This window comes from Squalius cephalus (genome assembly GCF_949319135.1).
Source record: "Squalius cephalus genome assembly, chromosome: 14".
Classification (NCBI taxonomy): Eukaryota; Metazoa; Chordata; class Actinopteri; order Cypriniformes; family Leuciscidae; genus Squalius; species Squalius cephalus.
In genome coordinates this window covers 37,886,188-37,903,687 of record NC_137135.1, presented here as the reverse complement: position 1 = coordinate 37,903,687, position 17,500 = coordinate 37,886,188, and the positions used below count along the sequence as shown (strand labels likewise).

The following is a 17,500-nucleotide window of genomic DNA, read 5'->3' as shown; positions in this document are numbered from 1 at the left end:
TCACTAGAAAAGAAATTAAATAGCCCAACAAAAATGAAACTATTGTGCAAGTTATTTCTCCTTCTATAGAACCTTGTTGGCATAGAGCGTTCTTTAACAGGGAATCAAGAACTCTAGAGTTCTGCACTGAACCTTGTTTATTTTATTTATGAACTGTCAGAAATGAATGTGCAGATGTTCTGGCAGGGGATTGAGTGTGTTACTCATTAATACGGTAATAGATCAGAGATTTGGCTGTATTGTTATGGCAAGCGTTGAACTGGAGAGCTCCAGATTTCAGGGAATATGTCGAGCTGGAAACATTCGGGAACGCTGTCCTGGATTCCTGAAGATGGAACAAACTGCCTGTTCTCCTGATGCACTGGCACTCGAGCTCCACAAACCCGCTGTGCAGAGAGTAGGGTAAGGAGAAACACTAAATGTTCTAACTTTAGTTAGTGTGTAATGTTGCTGTTTGATCATAAACAACATCTGCAAAGTTACGACTCAAAGTTCAAAGCAAAGGGAGATGTTTACTTTTACAGAAAACATTTTTTAAGGACTACAACAAACGGCTGATAGAGACTACACGACATTCCTCCTCCATTAGTGACATCACTAACCCTAAAATTTACATAAACCCCGCCCCCGGGAACATGATTTATAGATTATCAAGACAGAATATGCTAATCAATGACTAGAAGATAACTCCACATCAGCTTCATAAATTCATCAACTAACCGTTCAGAAATGTCCTGTTGCTTCTACATGTTGTCACTTCTTCTCGAGTCTCTCCATCATTGTCTGACTGCGGTTTGAACACATGTCTGTATGAGTGCAAGCTGTTGATGCTCCGCCCCCTGTGCCGGGAGATGCAGCTCATTTGCATTTATAGGGGCGGACACAAAAATGGTGTGTTTTTGCTCACCCTCAAAAAGTGACAATTTTAACATGCTATATAAAAATATCTGTGGGGTATTTTGAGCTAAAACTTCACACACACACTCTGGGGACATCAGAGGCTAATTTTACATCTTGTACATCAAAAGGGCATTATATCACCCCTTTACTACCAATGAATTGGGATTTTTCATCCATTTTTTATTTTGCTAAATCATAAATAACTGTATAAGATTATAGGATTACATGAAAAAGGTTTGCACGTGTGTAAGGCTGCGTGAGAACGAGTGAGGGAAGAGTGTTCAGAACACGTGACCCAGACAAGACAAACGTCAAGACTATAATGTTCTTCTTATTGGGTTTTTTATTGAAAATTTGCATTTATGAATATAAAATTTTGTCAGAACTATAAGAAGATCAATTGAATTAGAATATTAGATCATGACCAAACACATGCAGTCACATGGGATTTACAAGTCAGGTGATGCAGAAACTGGTGTGTGGCGTCACTCTATAGAGGAGGTTTATAGAGCAGCGCTGAGGCTATTGGACCAACCTGAGACACACAGAACCTGAGACACACAGAACCTGAGAGACACAGAACCCGAGACACATAGAACCTGAGACACACAGAACCTGAGACACATAGAACCTGAGACACACAGAACCTGAGACACACAGAACCTGAGAGACACAGAACCCGAGACACACAGAACCTGAGACACACAGAACCTGAGACACACAGAACCTGAGACACACAGAACCCAAGAGACACAGAACCCGAGACACACAGAACCTGAGACACACAGAAACTGAGACACACAGAACCTGAGAGACACAGAACCCGAGAGACAGAGAACCTGAGACACACAGAACCTGAGACACACAGAACCCGAGACACACAGAACCTGAGACACACAGAACCCGAGACACATAGAACCTGAGACACACAGAACCTGAGACACACAGAACCTGAGAGACACAGAACCCGAGACACACAGAACCCGTGACAAACAGAACCCGAGAGACACAGAACCCGAGAGACACAGAACCTGAGAGACACAGAACCCGAGACACACAGAACCCAAGAGACACACAGAACCCGAGACACATAGATCCTGAGACACACAGAACCTGAGAGACACAGAACCCGAGACACACAGAACCCGAGACACATAGAACCTGAGACACACAGAACCCGAGAGACACACAGAACCCGAGAGACACAGAACCCGAGACACACAGAACCTGAGACACACAGAACCTGAGAGACACAGAACCCAAGAGACACAGAACCCGAGACACAAAGAACCCGAGACACACAGAACCCGAGAGACACAGAACCCGAGACACACAGAACCTGAGACACACAGAAACTGAGACACACAGAACCTGAGAGACACAGAACCCGAGAGACAGAGAACCTGAGACACACAGAACCCGAGACACACAGAACCTGAGACACACAGAACCTGGGAGACACAGAACCCGAGACACACAGAACCTGAGACACACAGAACCCGAGAGACAGAGAACCTGAGACACACAGAACCCGAGACACACAGAACCTGAGACACACAGAACCTGGGAGACACAGAACCCGAGACACACAGAACCTGAGACACACAGAACCTGAGACACACAGAACCCAAGAGACACAGAACCCGAGACACACAGAACCTGAGACACACAGAAACTGAGACACATAGAACCTGAGAGACAGATAACCTGAGACACACAGAACCTGAGACACACAGAAACTGAGACACACAGAACCTGAGAGACACAGAACCCGAGAGACAGAGAACCTGAGACACACAGAACCCGAGACACACAGAACCTGAGACACACAAAACCTGGGAGACACAGAACCCGAGACACACAGAACCTGAGACACACAGAACCCGAGAGACAGAGAACCTGAGACACACAGAACCCGAGACACACAGAACCTGAGACACACAGAACCTGGGAGACACAGAACCCGAGACACACAGAACCTGAGACACACAGAACCTGAGACACACAGAACCCAAGAGACACAGAACCCGAGACACACAGAACCTGAGACACACAGAAACTGAGACACATAGAACCTGAGAGACAGATAACCTGAGACACACAGAACCTGAGACACACAGAACCCGAGACACACAGAACCTGAGACACACAGAACCCGAGACACATAGAACCTGAGACACACAGAACCTGAGACACACAGAACCTGAGAGACACAGAACCCGAGACACACAGAACCTGAGACACACAGAACCTGAGACACAGAACCCGAGACACACAGAACCCAAGAGACACACAGAACCCGAGACACATAGATCCTGAGACACACAGAACCTGAGAGACACAGAACCCGAGACACACAGAACCCGAGACACATAGAACCTGAGACACACAGAACCTGAGACACACAGAACCTGAGAGACACAGAACCCGAGACACACAGAACCTGAGACACACAGAACCTGAGACACACAGAACCTGAGACACACAACACCTGAGACACACAGAACCCAAGAGACACAGAACCTGAGACACACAGAACCTGAGACACACAGAACCTGAGACACACAGAACCTGAGACACACAGAACCTGACAGACACAGAACCCGAGACACACAGAACCTGAGACACACAGAACCTGAGACACACAGAACCTGAGACACACAGAACCTGACAGACACAGAACCCGAGACACACAGAACCTGAGACACACAGAACCTGAGACACACAGAACCTGAGACACACAACACCTGAGACACACAGAACCCAAGAGACACAGAACCTGAGACACACAGAACCTGAGACACACAGAACCCGAGACACACAGAACTCGAGACACACAGAACCCGAGAGACAGAGTACCTGAGACACACAGAACCTGAGAGACACAGAACCCGAGACACACAGAACCGAGACACACAGAACCTGAGAGACACAGAACCCGAGACACACAGAACCCGAGACACACAGAACCTGAGACACACAGAACCTGAGAGACAGAGACCCTGAGAGACACAGAACCTGAGAGACAGACAGACAGACACACACACACACACACACACACACACACACACACAAACAAACAAACAAACAAACACACACACACAGACACACACACACACACACACACACACACACACACACACACACACACACACACACACACACATACACACACACACATCACTGCACTGACATGCTTAATGCAGCATATGGTGGAAACACTAAAAGATGAGTGAGAAAAGGATGCGCATGTAAAAATAAAGTGATCTCTAAAGGCCCTGATGTAAATAATGAAGAGGAATTTGTGGAGAAACCCTCGAGTAACGGCGCCCTCTGGCGGATGAAAGCGGCACTGCCTGTTCCTCACTCTCTCCTCTCCTTCACCTCAGGGCTTCCGTGTTCATACCAGTTCATCAAAACACTGTTTATTCATCAGACATCAACTGTGTTTTCAGTTTGCATTTCTGAAAACTCAAGGCGAAACACTGCGCAGAATGACGTCAGATAGTTAACTGGGTGACGTCACTTCACAGGAATAAAGCTTCTGTGATCACACACAGTGAATGCGCACATTCAAATTAATTACATTTAATTATTTTTCCTTTCACTCTCGCTGTTAATTAATGGCTCAGAATGATATCATTGGGATTGGCGTGAAATTTATGAGCGATCTAAAAGCTTTCAGAATCGTTCTAACTCTGAGTCTTTGACACACAATATGGTTGGAATTATTTTTAGAAAATTAAATTTTTCCGTTGATGTAAGATAAAAAAAAATAAAAAATTTAAAGCCAAATTATCCACCCGCGATTTAAAGCGGGAAACGACAAAACTGCTTATAATAAACAACGATATCGTCCAATGATGAATAGAACACTAATAGAGTTATCGTTCTTGCTGTGGACGAGCTTTAATCTCAGTGAAAGCAACTTTACAGAAATATTATGGAGTTAATCTTTAATCAAACTCAATAGCTCAAGTGCGATCATATCTTTTGTCTACAGTGTAATAGCGAATGATTCCGCCAAATAAACCTAAACATCAGGAATAATAATAATAATAATAACTGCGCAAAACACCGGCAGAAATAACTCTGTGTGAGCTAAAAACTTTTAAAACGAGCCAGAAATGGTTTATTTGCTGTCAGTGTTATAATCGCTGTGTTTATGAGCGTTTCAGGCTTATTTCATCATGTTTACTGTTCCAGTGTTTCTTTTTATTAGTCTACCATAAGAAAACAATTACCAGTGTATTTTCGAAATTACACCAATATCTAATATGAACATCAGCTGCAGTCTTAACTTCATCACTCGGAACTTTTGGAGTTTTATGAATTGTACCTTTTGGCTGCATTGAATAATTTTACTTTATTATTGTTATTTTAAATATTCATATATTTTAAAGGCACTGATTGTATAAAATGAAATATTCATTAATTAGGACGTAATTCAGAAGTGCCGCTTCAGTTAGAACATGTGTCTTCAAATATTTTAAGATTAACAGTTTTAATGTGATTTATTATGTGCTGAAAAGACAATTAGTCTAAGATCACTTATGATGTAATATGTTTGGTAAATATTTAAGGAAAACGTGTTGCGTGTGTGAATATTAATGAACAGAGGCGAATATCATCTCTTTCTGTCTCTATAGATCATCATCATCATCATTCATGCTCGTTTCGGGGTTTACTGCAGAACAACATTAGATTAAACTGTACAAATGAATTACACAAACTATATTAAACTGTTTATTTATCATCTTAATCAGGCTGCTATTCGTGGATTGGATCTTTTCTCAAATGTTCTGTTTCTTTCTTTCTTTCTTTCTTTCTTTCTTTCTTTCTTTCTTTCTTTCTTTCTTTCTTTCTTTGTGGATTCATATAGCCGATTGTTTTATCCTCGGTTTATATCTGTTCGTGGTCATTACTACAACTGCTGCAAAAATCATGACATTTAATTGCCACGAAAGAGTCAAATAGGCCTGTTTATTGCAGTAACACAAATTGTATTACTTATTAATGATTAGTAATTACTTTTAGAAATATGCTAAGCCTTTAGTTTGAGATGTTGTGCGACACCCGAATATTATTAGTTCCATTATCATGAATATGGTTATAAAGAGAATGGCTAATCTTATTGTCTTACTGTTTATAATGACTGCATTGTTGTTCGCTTAATCCGTGTGTGTTGTTCATATACAGGCCTATTATTTTTCGAAATTACGCTGGGATTTATTATAGCCTACTGTAGATTATTATTTTATTCGCGGTCTCGGTTTCAATGTATTTCATTGTCCATGCATAAATAACTGAAACCATAAGGCCTTTATTAATAAACAATGTTTACACAGAGAAACGGGTGTGATGATTATTAAATGATCTCAGTAAAGTTGAGTTAATGCTGAAGTTAGAGTCGCATGAACCGGCAGGTGGCGCTGTAGACCCACACGCTCATCCAGGCTTTATTGCTGTTATTCCACGCTGTGTTTTTCCAATAAATGGAACATTTTCTGCGCAATTAGTTGACGTAATATATTCCAACCAAACCGTGTAATATTGGCCAGGTCTTAGAATATTCATAATATTGTTTTTTATAAATACAGATTGTATTTAAGAACCGTCAGAAGTGCCGTAGAGTTAACGGGGCAAAAACAGAAAGAGGTTTATTGTAATAATATTCACCAATAAATAACAGAAATGAACCATCATTGAACTTCCTTAAACTGGACTGGGACGCTTTTCTTCTGGAGACAAACTTTTGTTGCATTATTTTCCTGTTCTCTCTGTAAAGCTGCTCTGAAACACTCTGTGTTGTAAAAGTGCTATAGAAATAAAGCTGACTCAACTTGACCAATATAAGATGAAGTTGTGAAATATCAGAACCTATATAAGTTTTTAGGGCAAACCAATATCCGGAGCGTTGAATATAAAATCTCAATCCTCCTCTAAAAAGGAAAGAGCAACAAACATGCTATAGGCCTAATACTGTAATACTGTAATACTGTAATACTCTAATACTGTAATAATCTAATACTGTAATACTGTAATACTCTAATACTCTTATACTGTAATACTCTAATACTGTAATACTGTAATACTCTAATACTGTAATACTCTAATACTGTAATACTCTAATACTGTAATACTGTAATACTCTAATACTGTAATACTCTAATACTGTAATACTCTAATACTGTAATACTCTAATACTGTAATGCATAGGCTACTGTTTAAAGATTGCACCGACGGTTATGGAAAGTTTATGTTCAATTTCGTTCGAAATAAAGTAATTAATATCAACAACGTCGTTTGCTGTTAACTGCGTAATCCTGACAAATAATTTATATTGGTTTGATTTACAAATGTATTCATTTTACTGTTTAACTGTAGTTTAGGTTCTTTTTATTTTTTTTAATTATATTAAACGTATAGGTTTACATATCAGGATTGCAAGAGTTTCTGCGTAGAATGTTGTCAGAATAAAACATCTGTAATGTCCATAGATCTAAATCACTTCCACGAGTCTCCAAACTGAGACTGACAGCGGCGCCAGAGAAATCAAGAGCCAATTCTCCTCGAAAACTCCCGTTGTGATATTTAGGATGATAAAAACAAGTGACTTTTGTTCCCCTGTGAGCCCGGGGCGAGAGAGAGAGAGAGAGAGAGAGAGAGAGAGAGAGAGAGAGAGAGAGAGAGAGAGAGAGAGAGAGAGAAAGGAAATGACGATCTCCCTCAGATCTATTGTGATGAGGTCAGCGCGCGCTCACCCGTGTGATTCTCATTGTCATTAACGCTTTTATTAATTACCGAGCAGCGCGATGTTCTGATCCCGGACCTGTGACAGGGACATTAAAGAGTCCATTCTTCTTTCAGAAATTCATCAGTTTTCTCATTGAAAATCACATGCTCATTTTAATTTGTTTCTCATCGCTGGAATGATTTTTTTTTTTTTTTAAAAGAAAGAAAGAAAAAAAGCTTAATGGCTGTGAAAAGGTCAACAAAATATAAATTAGGCTAGTATTGAAAATTCAACAAGATCTGTTGAAAATGAAGAGCTTGAAACTATAAAGTGCGATCAGACCTCGACATGTTCTCGAACTGTAACTTCATCCCGTCGAGGATTCAGGAAAATCTTCCAGGTAATTTTAAATCTAAGTCCAGTCTCTAATTTAACTGGTTCTGGCGCCAAGAACATCTGAGTGCTTTTCAGAGCAATAAACTCCAGCTGTGGAAATACTCCAGATGATCGATGACAGGTTAATAACTCAAAGACCTTTATGAGGTTTAACATAGATGTGTTTCTGTGATAAAGTCTTAATTCACCGTTACCGTGTGCGACTGTGATGCTAATCTGAGTCAACAAATGAATAGTGTAGAACTATTTTAAATGTCATTAATCTGCCAGAATTATTTGTTTCTTCAGTATTTACTTTTTTTTCTTAGCATTATCATTTTGAAAGTGTTGTAATTTGTTTATTCGAGTGTTTTCATTGAAACCACATGAAGATATTTGAGTTTAAGATTTAACTCCAAACACTTCTGGACTGAATTCAATCCTCATCAAATTCGTAAATATTTCGGTTTCATTTTGAAAAATGTTTTAAAAAACTCGCTCACAGTCTAGAACAAACAAGAAAACGAATGAAACAGAATATGACATTTTTCATTAATTTATTTAACAAATATATTCATCATATAAATGGTATTTTTGTCCAAATGTACAATATTTTACAGTTCAGATATCCCTTTCGAAGGGAATCATTAAAGCAACAGTCAGTGTTGTTTATCTTAGAAATGCTCGTTTAAAACGTTCACGCGAGTTTGAAACACGCCGTTCAGATATAAACGCGACCCGTGAAACAGTTTTCCCTCGACCTTCCGTGTTCACTCTCGACCTACCGTGTTCATAACTCTCGAGCCCGTGTTCATAACTCTCGAGCCCGTGTTCATAACTCTCGAGCCCGTGTTCATAACTCTCGACCTACCGTGTTCATAACTCTCGAGCCCGTATGAAATGCGATTATTGTAATAACCATTTCCACTGTTATCGGAATAGACCTGCTGAAGAGTGATATTTCTCGTCTTTTAGGCTAAATGGTACATGCTGTATCCCATGTGTGTGTACAGTCCCACCGGACTCAAGCTCAGGGAGTGTCTGTGAAACTCGTGTGATCCTGAATATGAACCGGGAACGTGTGGGAACGAGATCCCGAAGGCTGGAGGAAGCATCGGTTTACTGGCCATCTTCAGCTTCTCGAGCTCGGCCTCCTGGAGCCGCTTGGCTTTGGCTCGCCGGTTCTGGAACCAGATCTTGACCTGGGTCTCCGTGAGGCTGAGCGAGCTGGAGAACTCGGCCCGTTCCGCGATGGACAGGTACTGTTTCTGCCGGAACCGGCGCTCGAGCGCCAGGAGTTGGGCCGTGCTGAACGGGGTCCGCGGCTTCCGGTTCGTCTTGTGTTTCCGTAGCGGACACGCGGGAGGACTGAGACGCCCTGAACACACACACAACACACACACAGACTTATTAACTCACATCATACAGTACTAATGTTGAGGGCTTACACACACTCTAAAAATGCTGGGTTGTTTTAACACAAATGTAGGTCAAATATGCACTAACCCAGCCATTGGGTTACATTATTTTATTCTTTTTTTTAAAGCCAATGTTTGAGTTTGTCCATATTTGACCTAGAATTGGGTTAAAACAACCCAGCGTTAATAGAGTGCAAGAGTCATTGATAGCATATATTTAGATAGCCTACGGCAATAAGAGGTCAGACAGCAAAGATCAGTCAATCAGACAGTCCATCACGGGAGGAGAGAGAGAGAGAGAGAGAGAGAGAGAGAGAGAGAGAGAGAGAGAGAGAGAGAGAGAGAGAGAGAGAGAGAGAGAGAGAGAGAGAGTCGGGTCTCCCGCACGGCAATGTTCTGATCAGACTTAAATATCGTTTTTTTTTCAAATATTAGTCTTAAAATAAAGGTTCCAAAATGTGTTTTAAAAGAACCATTTTTTTTGTTCCCCAAAGAACCTTCAGTGAACTTCAGTTTTCTTATTGTGAAGAACATTTTAATAATTTAAAGACGAAGATTCTTCGCGGAACCATAAATGCCAATATAACTTTTAGCCTAACACGTTACAACAAGGTTCATTAGTTAACTACATTAGTGAACTGCACATACAGCATTTATTAATCTTTGTTAATGTTAATTTCATAATTAACTTTAATTTTAACTTTAAATTAATACTTTATTAAAATCTTGTTAACATTAGTTATGCACTGTGAACTAACATGAACAATCAATGAACAGCTTTATATTAACTAACATTAACAAAGATGAACAAATACAGTAACAAATGCATTACGAATGGTTAGTTTATGTTAATACATTAACTCATGTTAACTAATGAACCTTATTGTAAAGGGTATTGTAAATACCCTTTAGTTTTTAAGAGTGGAAATCAAGTGTACATTATATGAATCTCAGCTCATATGTGTTTATTAATATCACAGGCTCATGACCGTAACTCACGGGGAGAGAAACTGTCCGGCTGTGTCCACGCGAGCTCCGGGCTCTCCGCCTTTACCGGAACTTTCAGAACGTCAACAGAAAATGTGACACGAGCACCGGCCCGGTCTGGATCGGCCTCCGTTCCGAGAGAACGCGCTGAAGTCCCGGTGTTAGAACCGTTCGGCCTCCGGTCTGCCATCAGAGCCTCGACACTGAACGGGAGGATCTTCGGGTCCTGCATCTCTCCGGGAACTCCCGGAATCACACGGGAATGATCTTCCGTACACCCAGAGGTCATGCTGGTAACCGGGGCCGTGCACACACACTCGCACACTCACACACACACCGATGTGAAGTGCACGGTTAGTGTTAACAACCAGATGTGATGCTTAGAACATGCTGGTGTTCGACTCCGCTATGAAGGACTGTACGCTAATAACACGCGCGGAGCCAATCAGAGGAGAGGGGCGGGGCTTAAGTTCCTGAAGTTCGGCTGCTGTGTTTATCTGTGAGCGTTGTGACGTGTTGCGTCCTGGACACAGCAAAATAAGCGAAGGTTTTGTAACATATAGGCAGACCTACCTTTAAAATAGCAAATAACAAATAACAATACATATAGGCTAACAGCAGCAACGATAATTATTGTTTGTGACTATTAGGCCCACGTTTTTTTCTTCGACTTTTTGCTGATTAGCCTGTTTTTTTTCCCTTTTTTGTAAAAAAAAGAGGCGATTCCCGGTTTTAAAACCCATTATTTTCTTTAAAATAAATCAGTGTCGTCTATTTTTGTATGAGAGTTCCTTGAAGAGAATGTGCAAAGAATGAACGCATATTATTCGTACCATTACAGATGACTGACAGTGCGATGACTCTACACACATCAGCTCCAGTAACTGCTGAACACACTCGATCAGTGGTGATTAGTGTTTTACTGGGCTAATTATTAGTCTCGGACGGTGATGTTGTGTTTTGGCGCCAGCCGCGGCGGATCAAAGCCAGAACTTTAACCTCACGAAGAGCCGATCATTCCGCACGAACATGTTTCTTAAGACATTCACTGGCTCTCATGGTAGTTGGAATAGAGCTGCTCAGAGAACACGATCATACTACACAAATAATACGAATATATAGTGTGAGATATTATAAACTGATTCAATATTCCAGGGTCTACATTCTTTGCACAAACCCGTTCTCCTCTTTCGTAAACTGCAATTGGTTGTAACTGATAATAACAAACGGCTAAATTGCAAACGGTAATTTAGCATTTCCTTAATTTCACATCCGGCTGTTAAACCGAATAAATCTGTAATTAGGCTTGGAGACACTTAGAGCCCATTAGATGAAATGAGTGTCGCGCGCTTTGAAGTCTCGCGCTCTCACGCGCTGCGGGAATGTTTGATCCTTCCGCGGTAAAAAAAAGAAAAAAGAAAAAAAAGAGCAACATAAACACACACTTGCACACACGAAACACATTACCCTCCCGCTGCCCGTTTCGAGACGGGTCTCCGAGGTGCAACTGAGTAGTAAATAACTGGCATTGATTGTTCGTGTTGTGTTTGTGTAGGGAAACACAATTAGCATGAGCTTTAGGGGCAATGATGTGCGTGGAGAAGGCGATTACCATAGTTTTTATTGAAATCTCAGGGCAACAAATGAGGGCTGAACTGCGATACAAAGAGACTGTAAGTCCTATCAGAGCTTTGTTTAACTTCACAAACTCCAGCTTTGATTCTGAGTCTGGAGGCACAAAGAGCCTTTGTCGTGTCTCTGCGAGAGTTGTCTTAACCCTTTTCATGCAGAGTCTGTCAAATCTGACTTAAAAGACTTGAAAGGTTCCGTGGATATCAAAAGACGGTCCGAGGGAAACGTTTAGCCTCGGAGAAAAGCGAAAAGCGAATGATTCAGGATCTCTGTCACTGGGAAACATGTGTGTCCCATTAAGCGGGTTAAAACTCATGTGGTGCGAAAGTTGTGCTTTGATTCGTGTCGTTCAGATGAAGCTCTCTGTGTGTTAGTGAAGGCCTACACACACACACACACACACACACACGTCATCATCATCATCATCACAGAGAATAAAGCGGTGATCGCGACATTATGATGCTCTCGCTGAAGATGAAAGACTGGATCATTACTGATAATGTCTCCTATTTCAGCGCAATCAGGCGGAAAGTGCCGCTAAACTCTCAATGCCTTGCGGTTATTTAAGCTCCTAAACGCCATAGTGAAGCTTTCTCTCTAACAACTCTGTGTCAGCTCACTGTCAGTCTCTCTCTCTCTCTCTCTCTCTCTCTCTCTCTCTCTCTCTCTCTCTCTCTCTCTCTCTCTCTCTCAAGATTCAAGTAGATTCTATCTATCTATCTATCTATCTACAGTCTAACCAAAAAAATATTCAGACACCAGATATCATTTTTTATATTGTTTACTAGTGTGATCAGGACACTATAGTTCATTTAATGTGAGTGAGGAGAGCAAAATAAAGTAAACTGTGACATATTATACCCAAAGACTCTTCATACAGAGACTACCAGTGACATTTATAAACATTTGGGACCTAAAATGATTGGGACACTTTGAGCTGATCATGTTTTGCTGAAGTGTGTTGTCTTTAATTGCTAATGCTCTTTTCACACACAGACTGAACACAATGAAGCATTGCTTGGTGATTGGTTGAGCTAAACTGGTATTATCTAATTGTGTAGTTAAATTTAACAGCTGACAGATATTCAACATAATTCATGTGTGAGACAGTCTAACAGAAGGACGGACAAAACCAGTCAAATATCAACTGAGTTCTGCTCATATTTTATTAACATTCTCTAAACTATAGCGAATAACTGTGAGAATGTGAGAAATGTTGAAGGTGTGTGAATAAATGTTGGTTTGACTGTATATATTGTCTAACAATGTTTGAAGCCTGCACTTCACTGATGATTCAGGACGGATGGCATTTACAATACAGATTCGATGTGTTCACAAGTGTTCCTGACAACCAGTATGTGTTTATAGTGATCGAGTCACAACCGTGTTAAACCCCGTTTCCCCGAATCTCTGAACTGGTCTGATCACACAAGCGCGACTCTTTCTGCGAGTGATTCACTCGAGTCGAATAATTCAGCTGATTCGGTTCATTCAGGGTCGAAACAAGTGACTGCCTTAATGAGCGAGTCACTGAATCATTCCCTCATAAATATATGTATTTTTAATTTTACGTAGACCTACAAGTATGTAAATCTTGTAAGTATATTTTCCCCCAGTGATGTGATGTAGTCATTAAGTACCTTTGCATGAATGGGTTTTTATTAGCTTTATATGTTTATACATTCACATATACATATATGAGTTTGCTTAACATTCTTTATGAAGGCTAGAAAAATATGTATTATGTTGGTGTTACATATTTTAAGTAAAAAATGTTGAGTGAAACAAATAGGTTTTCTTGTAAATTTAGAAGGAAGTTGAATTTACTTAAAAAGCGTGCTGCAAAAATGGTGCATGAAAACTTTATTTTGAATAAATCCAACACATCATTTTTATCAGTGTGTTTTTGATCCTACTTTTTGTTTATTTCATTTTTAATTAACTGGAACAAAAACATTTTGTAGAGGCTTTATTTGTCAGAATTTGTTTAATTAATCACTGAAAAAAAATCTTGGTCATATTCTAAGCACAGTTTATCCAGCATCGTGCAGATCTTTTATTATTATTATTATTATTATTTCCTGTTAAAGGTTGACATAGCCTATATGAATGAGATGTAGATGAAATCTGAGATAGGGCAACTGAGAAAATGGAAATCAATTGAATCCTGTGATGGACAAACATGTGAAATAGTTGCAGATTCTTGAGAAACTGATCTTCCACACACACACACACACACACACACACACACACACACACGTGATGCGATGTGAATTACCTGCAGATGAACTTTAATTAGCAGCGGTTTTACACAGAACTGGCTAATAGCATTAATCTCACCTCACTGAGCGGAATAATGTTTGATATGTGATCGAGAGCTTCATAAAACTTAATGAAATGCCTAATACGCGGAAAACAAGCTAACAAATCAAACACTGAGATCATTTGGTAAAACCGCTGCGATTTCTGACACCATAAAGCATTCAGTCCACTGCATGTGCATTAGAGAAATACAACGAATTAGTCCGCAATTTCTGAACAAGCCTAAAAAACAAATATTACTTAAACTATTGAATAAATTTATTGGTTTGGATGCTTATCGTTTTACTGTTCACTTTTCTTTCCATGGGGATAATAATCTTATTTACTGGTGAAAGAGTTATTATTATTTATATGCTATACTGCTTTGAAAATCAAGTCTACATTCTTCAGAGCTTTATAGATAAAGGCTTCAGGAATAAACAGGGAAATACCGATCAAAACAACGAAGCGCTATAAAGGTGACATTTATTAGGATATGATTAATTTGAATATGTTTAGCCCAAAAACCATAAGCCCCCCCCCCCCCCAAACAACAACAACAACAACAACAACAACAACAAAACAATAGTAGGCTAAATACATAAATCAGATCTATATTAGTTGCTCGATATTAATTACCATTATAACTAATCTCACTCAAGAAAATCTTTTTTTTTTTTCTGAACAGCTGTTTTAATGTACATTTTTTTGATAACCTAATTGCATTTTTTTCTTAGGTAGCCAAAGAGAGTCTTTTCCCATGTCCTTTGTAAAGCCTGATGTTTTGCAATGCTTTAAAATCTTTACATCTGAACAAAAACGCATGTGATCTGACTCAAATCAAAGCATTTGTGATCAAACCTGAAAAGATCGAGTTCGGCCGAAACTGAACACCTGTATAAACTCTTACACGCTTCCAGCGCGTTACTTACTGTGTAAGAATTATTATGATTATTGTTAGATCTGTTAGGCCTATTACAAAGTCGGACCTGTGTTTGGGGCTTCTTTCTTGGGTTTTTACTCAGCGCTGACTTTCCCTTTCCTTGTGTTCTGACCTGTGAGGTTTTTAATCCCGGAGGTTAAATCACAGGTTCCCTCGGGAGTTCAGCGACACTGTTACAGCCATAAATCCGCGCGAGGCGTTTCCCGCGTTTGGTTTCCCGCGTTTAATGAGGCCGTTAAAGCGCGATTGATTTCGCCTCATCTTTACGATCAGCGCGCGCGCCGCTATCAGTCCCGCGCACATTGAGCGCGCGGCAGTTTGTCTCGCGCGGCGCCGTCTCGCGGGCTTTCAATCCCGCCCCTCGAACCCCGCGCGCCCCATAATTAATTCCTCATTAGACAGCTCTTTATTGTTTTAATTTGCGCAGTTCGTAATCAAATTGGGCAGATTAATCGCTACAGGATTTAGGGATGCTGAAAAATAAACGGGTTTCATTTTCTCCTCGCTATTTTCCCGCGATAAATCCTCGACCCGTTTCCCAGCATGCGTTTCTCTGATGGATCTGACAGAGGCATTTAACGGAACGCATTAAAACTCCCTCACAGCCATATATTTCTATTACAAGGCTAATTGTAAAAGTCAACACTACAAATTCACGTTTTGTGTGTGTGTGTGTGTGTGTGTGTGTGTGTGCTATTTTTTGTTATCCAAACAGCCTTTCAGTGAACAGTTCTTAAAAGACTAATAATCTAAAGAACCTTTTGAAAGAGTCCATGTTAAAGGTTCTTCATCAATGCCAATAGAGAACCTTTATTAATTATATAACATTAATGTGCATTTGAGTCACACAAACAGCCATAAGAACTGACAACTGACGAGTGATGCTCAGTATTATTTGTTAGATTTAAATTAGACCAATCTGATGCAAATGGCTTAAAAAATGATAACCATCCTTAAACAGAAAACATAGATGACTAACTTGTGGACGAGACTAGATGACTTCTGCAACACATGATTTCCTTCTATTCATACATATTTTGTTTTATGTTCAGACTTTTAATAAAATAGGCCGACATTAAAACATTTGAAAGTGTAAAACAGAAAAGCATAAATAAAAGACAAAAGGACACACTGGAAAATGAGTTGATTACGGGGCATTCTGTTCAGTTCGTCTCAGCATGCTTAATCTTAATATCATTAACAAATACAATTATTCGGTAACACTTTAAAATACGGATCCTTCGTTAATGAATAACTACACAGGAACAAATGAGTAACACAATATTAACAATCTAGTAACTACAATTAACTAACAAGTAACTCTGCTTAACGAATTAGTAAGTAATAGCACACAGATTTAAGTGGTAGTTCACTATTAACTAATCAATAACTACTATTTTTTAATACTTCACAGAGAACTACTGAATTTTTTTACATATTTAAGTGGTAGTTCACTAATAACTAATCAATAACTACTATTTTTCAATACTTCCCAGAGAAATAATGAAAAAAATTCACAATTCATGCAAAACTAATTAATAACTAATGCAGGACAAATTACTAGCACTAGATTAACATTACTGCTAGATACTGTACACTAATTATTAATATGTAATAGCGTAGCAGACTTATGATTTGGGAAAGCTGTCAATAATTAGCCTATGCACTGCTGTCTTTTAGAGAACTATTCATAAACTAAATAATTGTTAAGAATTGTTTTTATAAATGCACTTGTCTGGAACACTTACCCTGTGGCGGATTTTCCGGCATTCCTCTGGACTGGCTTTGAATAACTAGACTCATCATGGTGAGTACTGGAACATACTGAGTCATCAGCCATCCAAATACCAGTCATTTTATTATTTAACCTACCTCTCAAAATGGTTTTTATGTATGTCTCTTTGCTCATATGTAGATATGTATGTATATATATATATGTGTGTGTGTGTGTGTGTGTGTGTGTGTGTGTGTGTGTGTGTGTATATATCCTGTGAATGATTAGATGATTCTACCCTTTCGGGTTGGGTTACCGTAACTACAGCATGGAATCACGATAAATAGTAATGACTCAAGTGTTACTACATACTTCTATCGGAACTACTAATTATTTGGATCCGTATTCTAAAGTGAAGATCATTATAACTAACTAGTAATGACTCAAGTGTTACTACATACTTCTATAGGAACTACTAATTATTTGGATCCGTA

At 39.6% G+C, this 17,500-nt stretch overlaps 1 protein-coding gene across 2 annotated transcripts; it reads right to left on the bottom strand.

The window, feature by feature from the left end:
• Positions 1-7,314: 7,314 nt before the first annotated feature.
• msx1a (muscle segment homeobox 1a) lies at positions 7,315-15,380 on the bottom strand. 2 transcript variants are annotated; one of them, XM_079893358.1, is made up of 3 exons: positions 15,339-15,380; positions 10,429-10,939; positions 7,315-9,389 (listed from the first exon to the last, which is right to left on the bottom strand). In XM_079893358.1, the coding sequence occupies exons 2-3, from the start codon at positions 10,703-10,705 to the stop codon at positions 8,983-8,985; spliced, it is 684 nt and encodes a 227-aa protein (XP_079749484.1). In that variant the 5' UTR covers positions 10,706-10,939; positions 15,339-15,380; the 3' UTR covers positions 7,315-8,982. The 2 variants fall into 2 exon arrangements, 1 of the variants encoding a protein (XP_079749484.1); XR_013823573.1 differs by lacking the exon at positions 15,339-15,380 and having other exon boundaries at positions 7,858-8,772; positions 8,879-9,389; positions 10,429-11,812.
• Between the last annotated feature and the right edge of the window lie 2,120 nt (positions 15,381-17,500).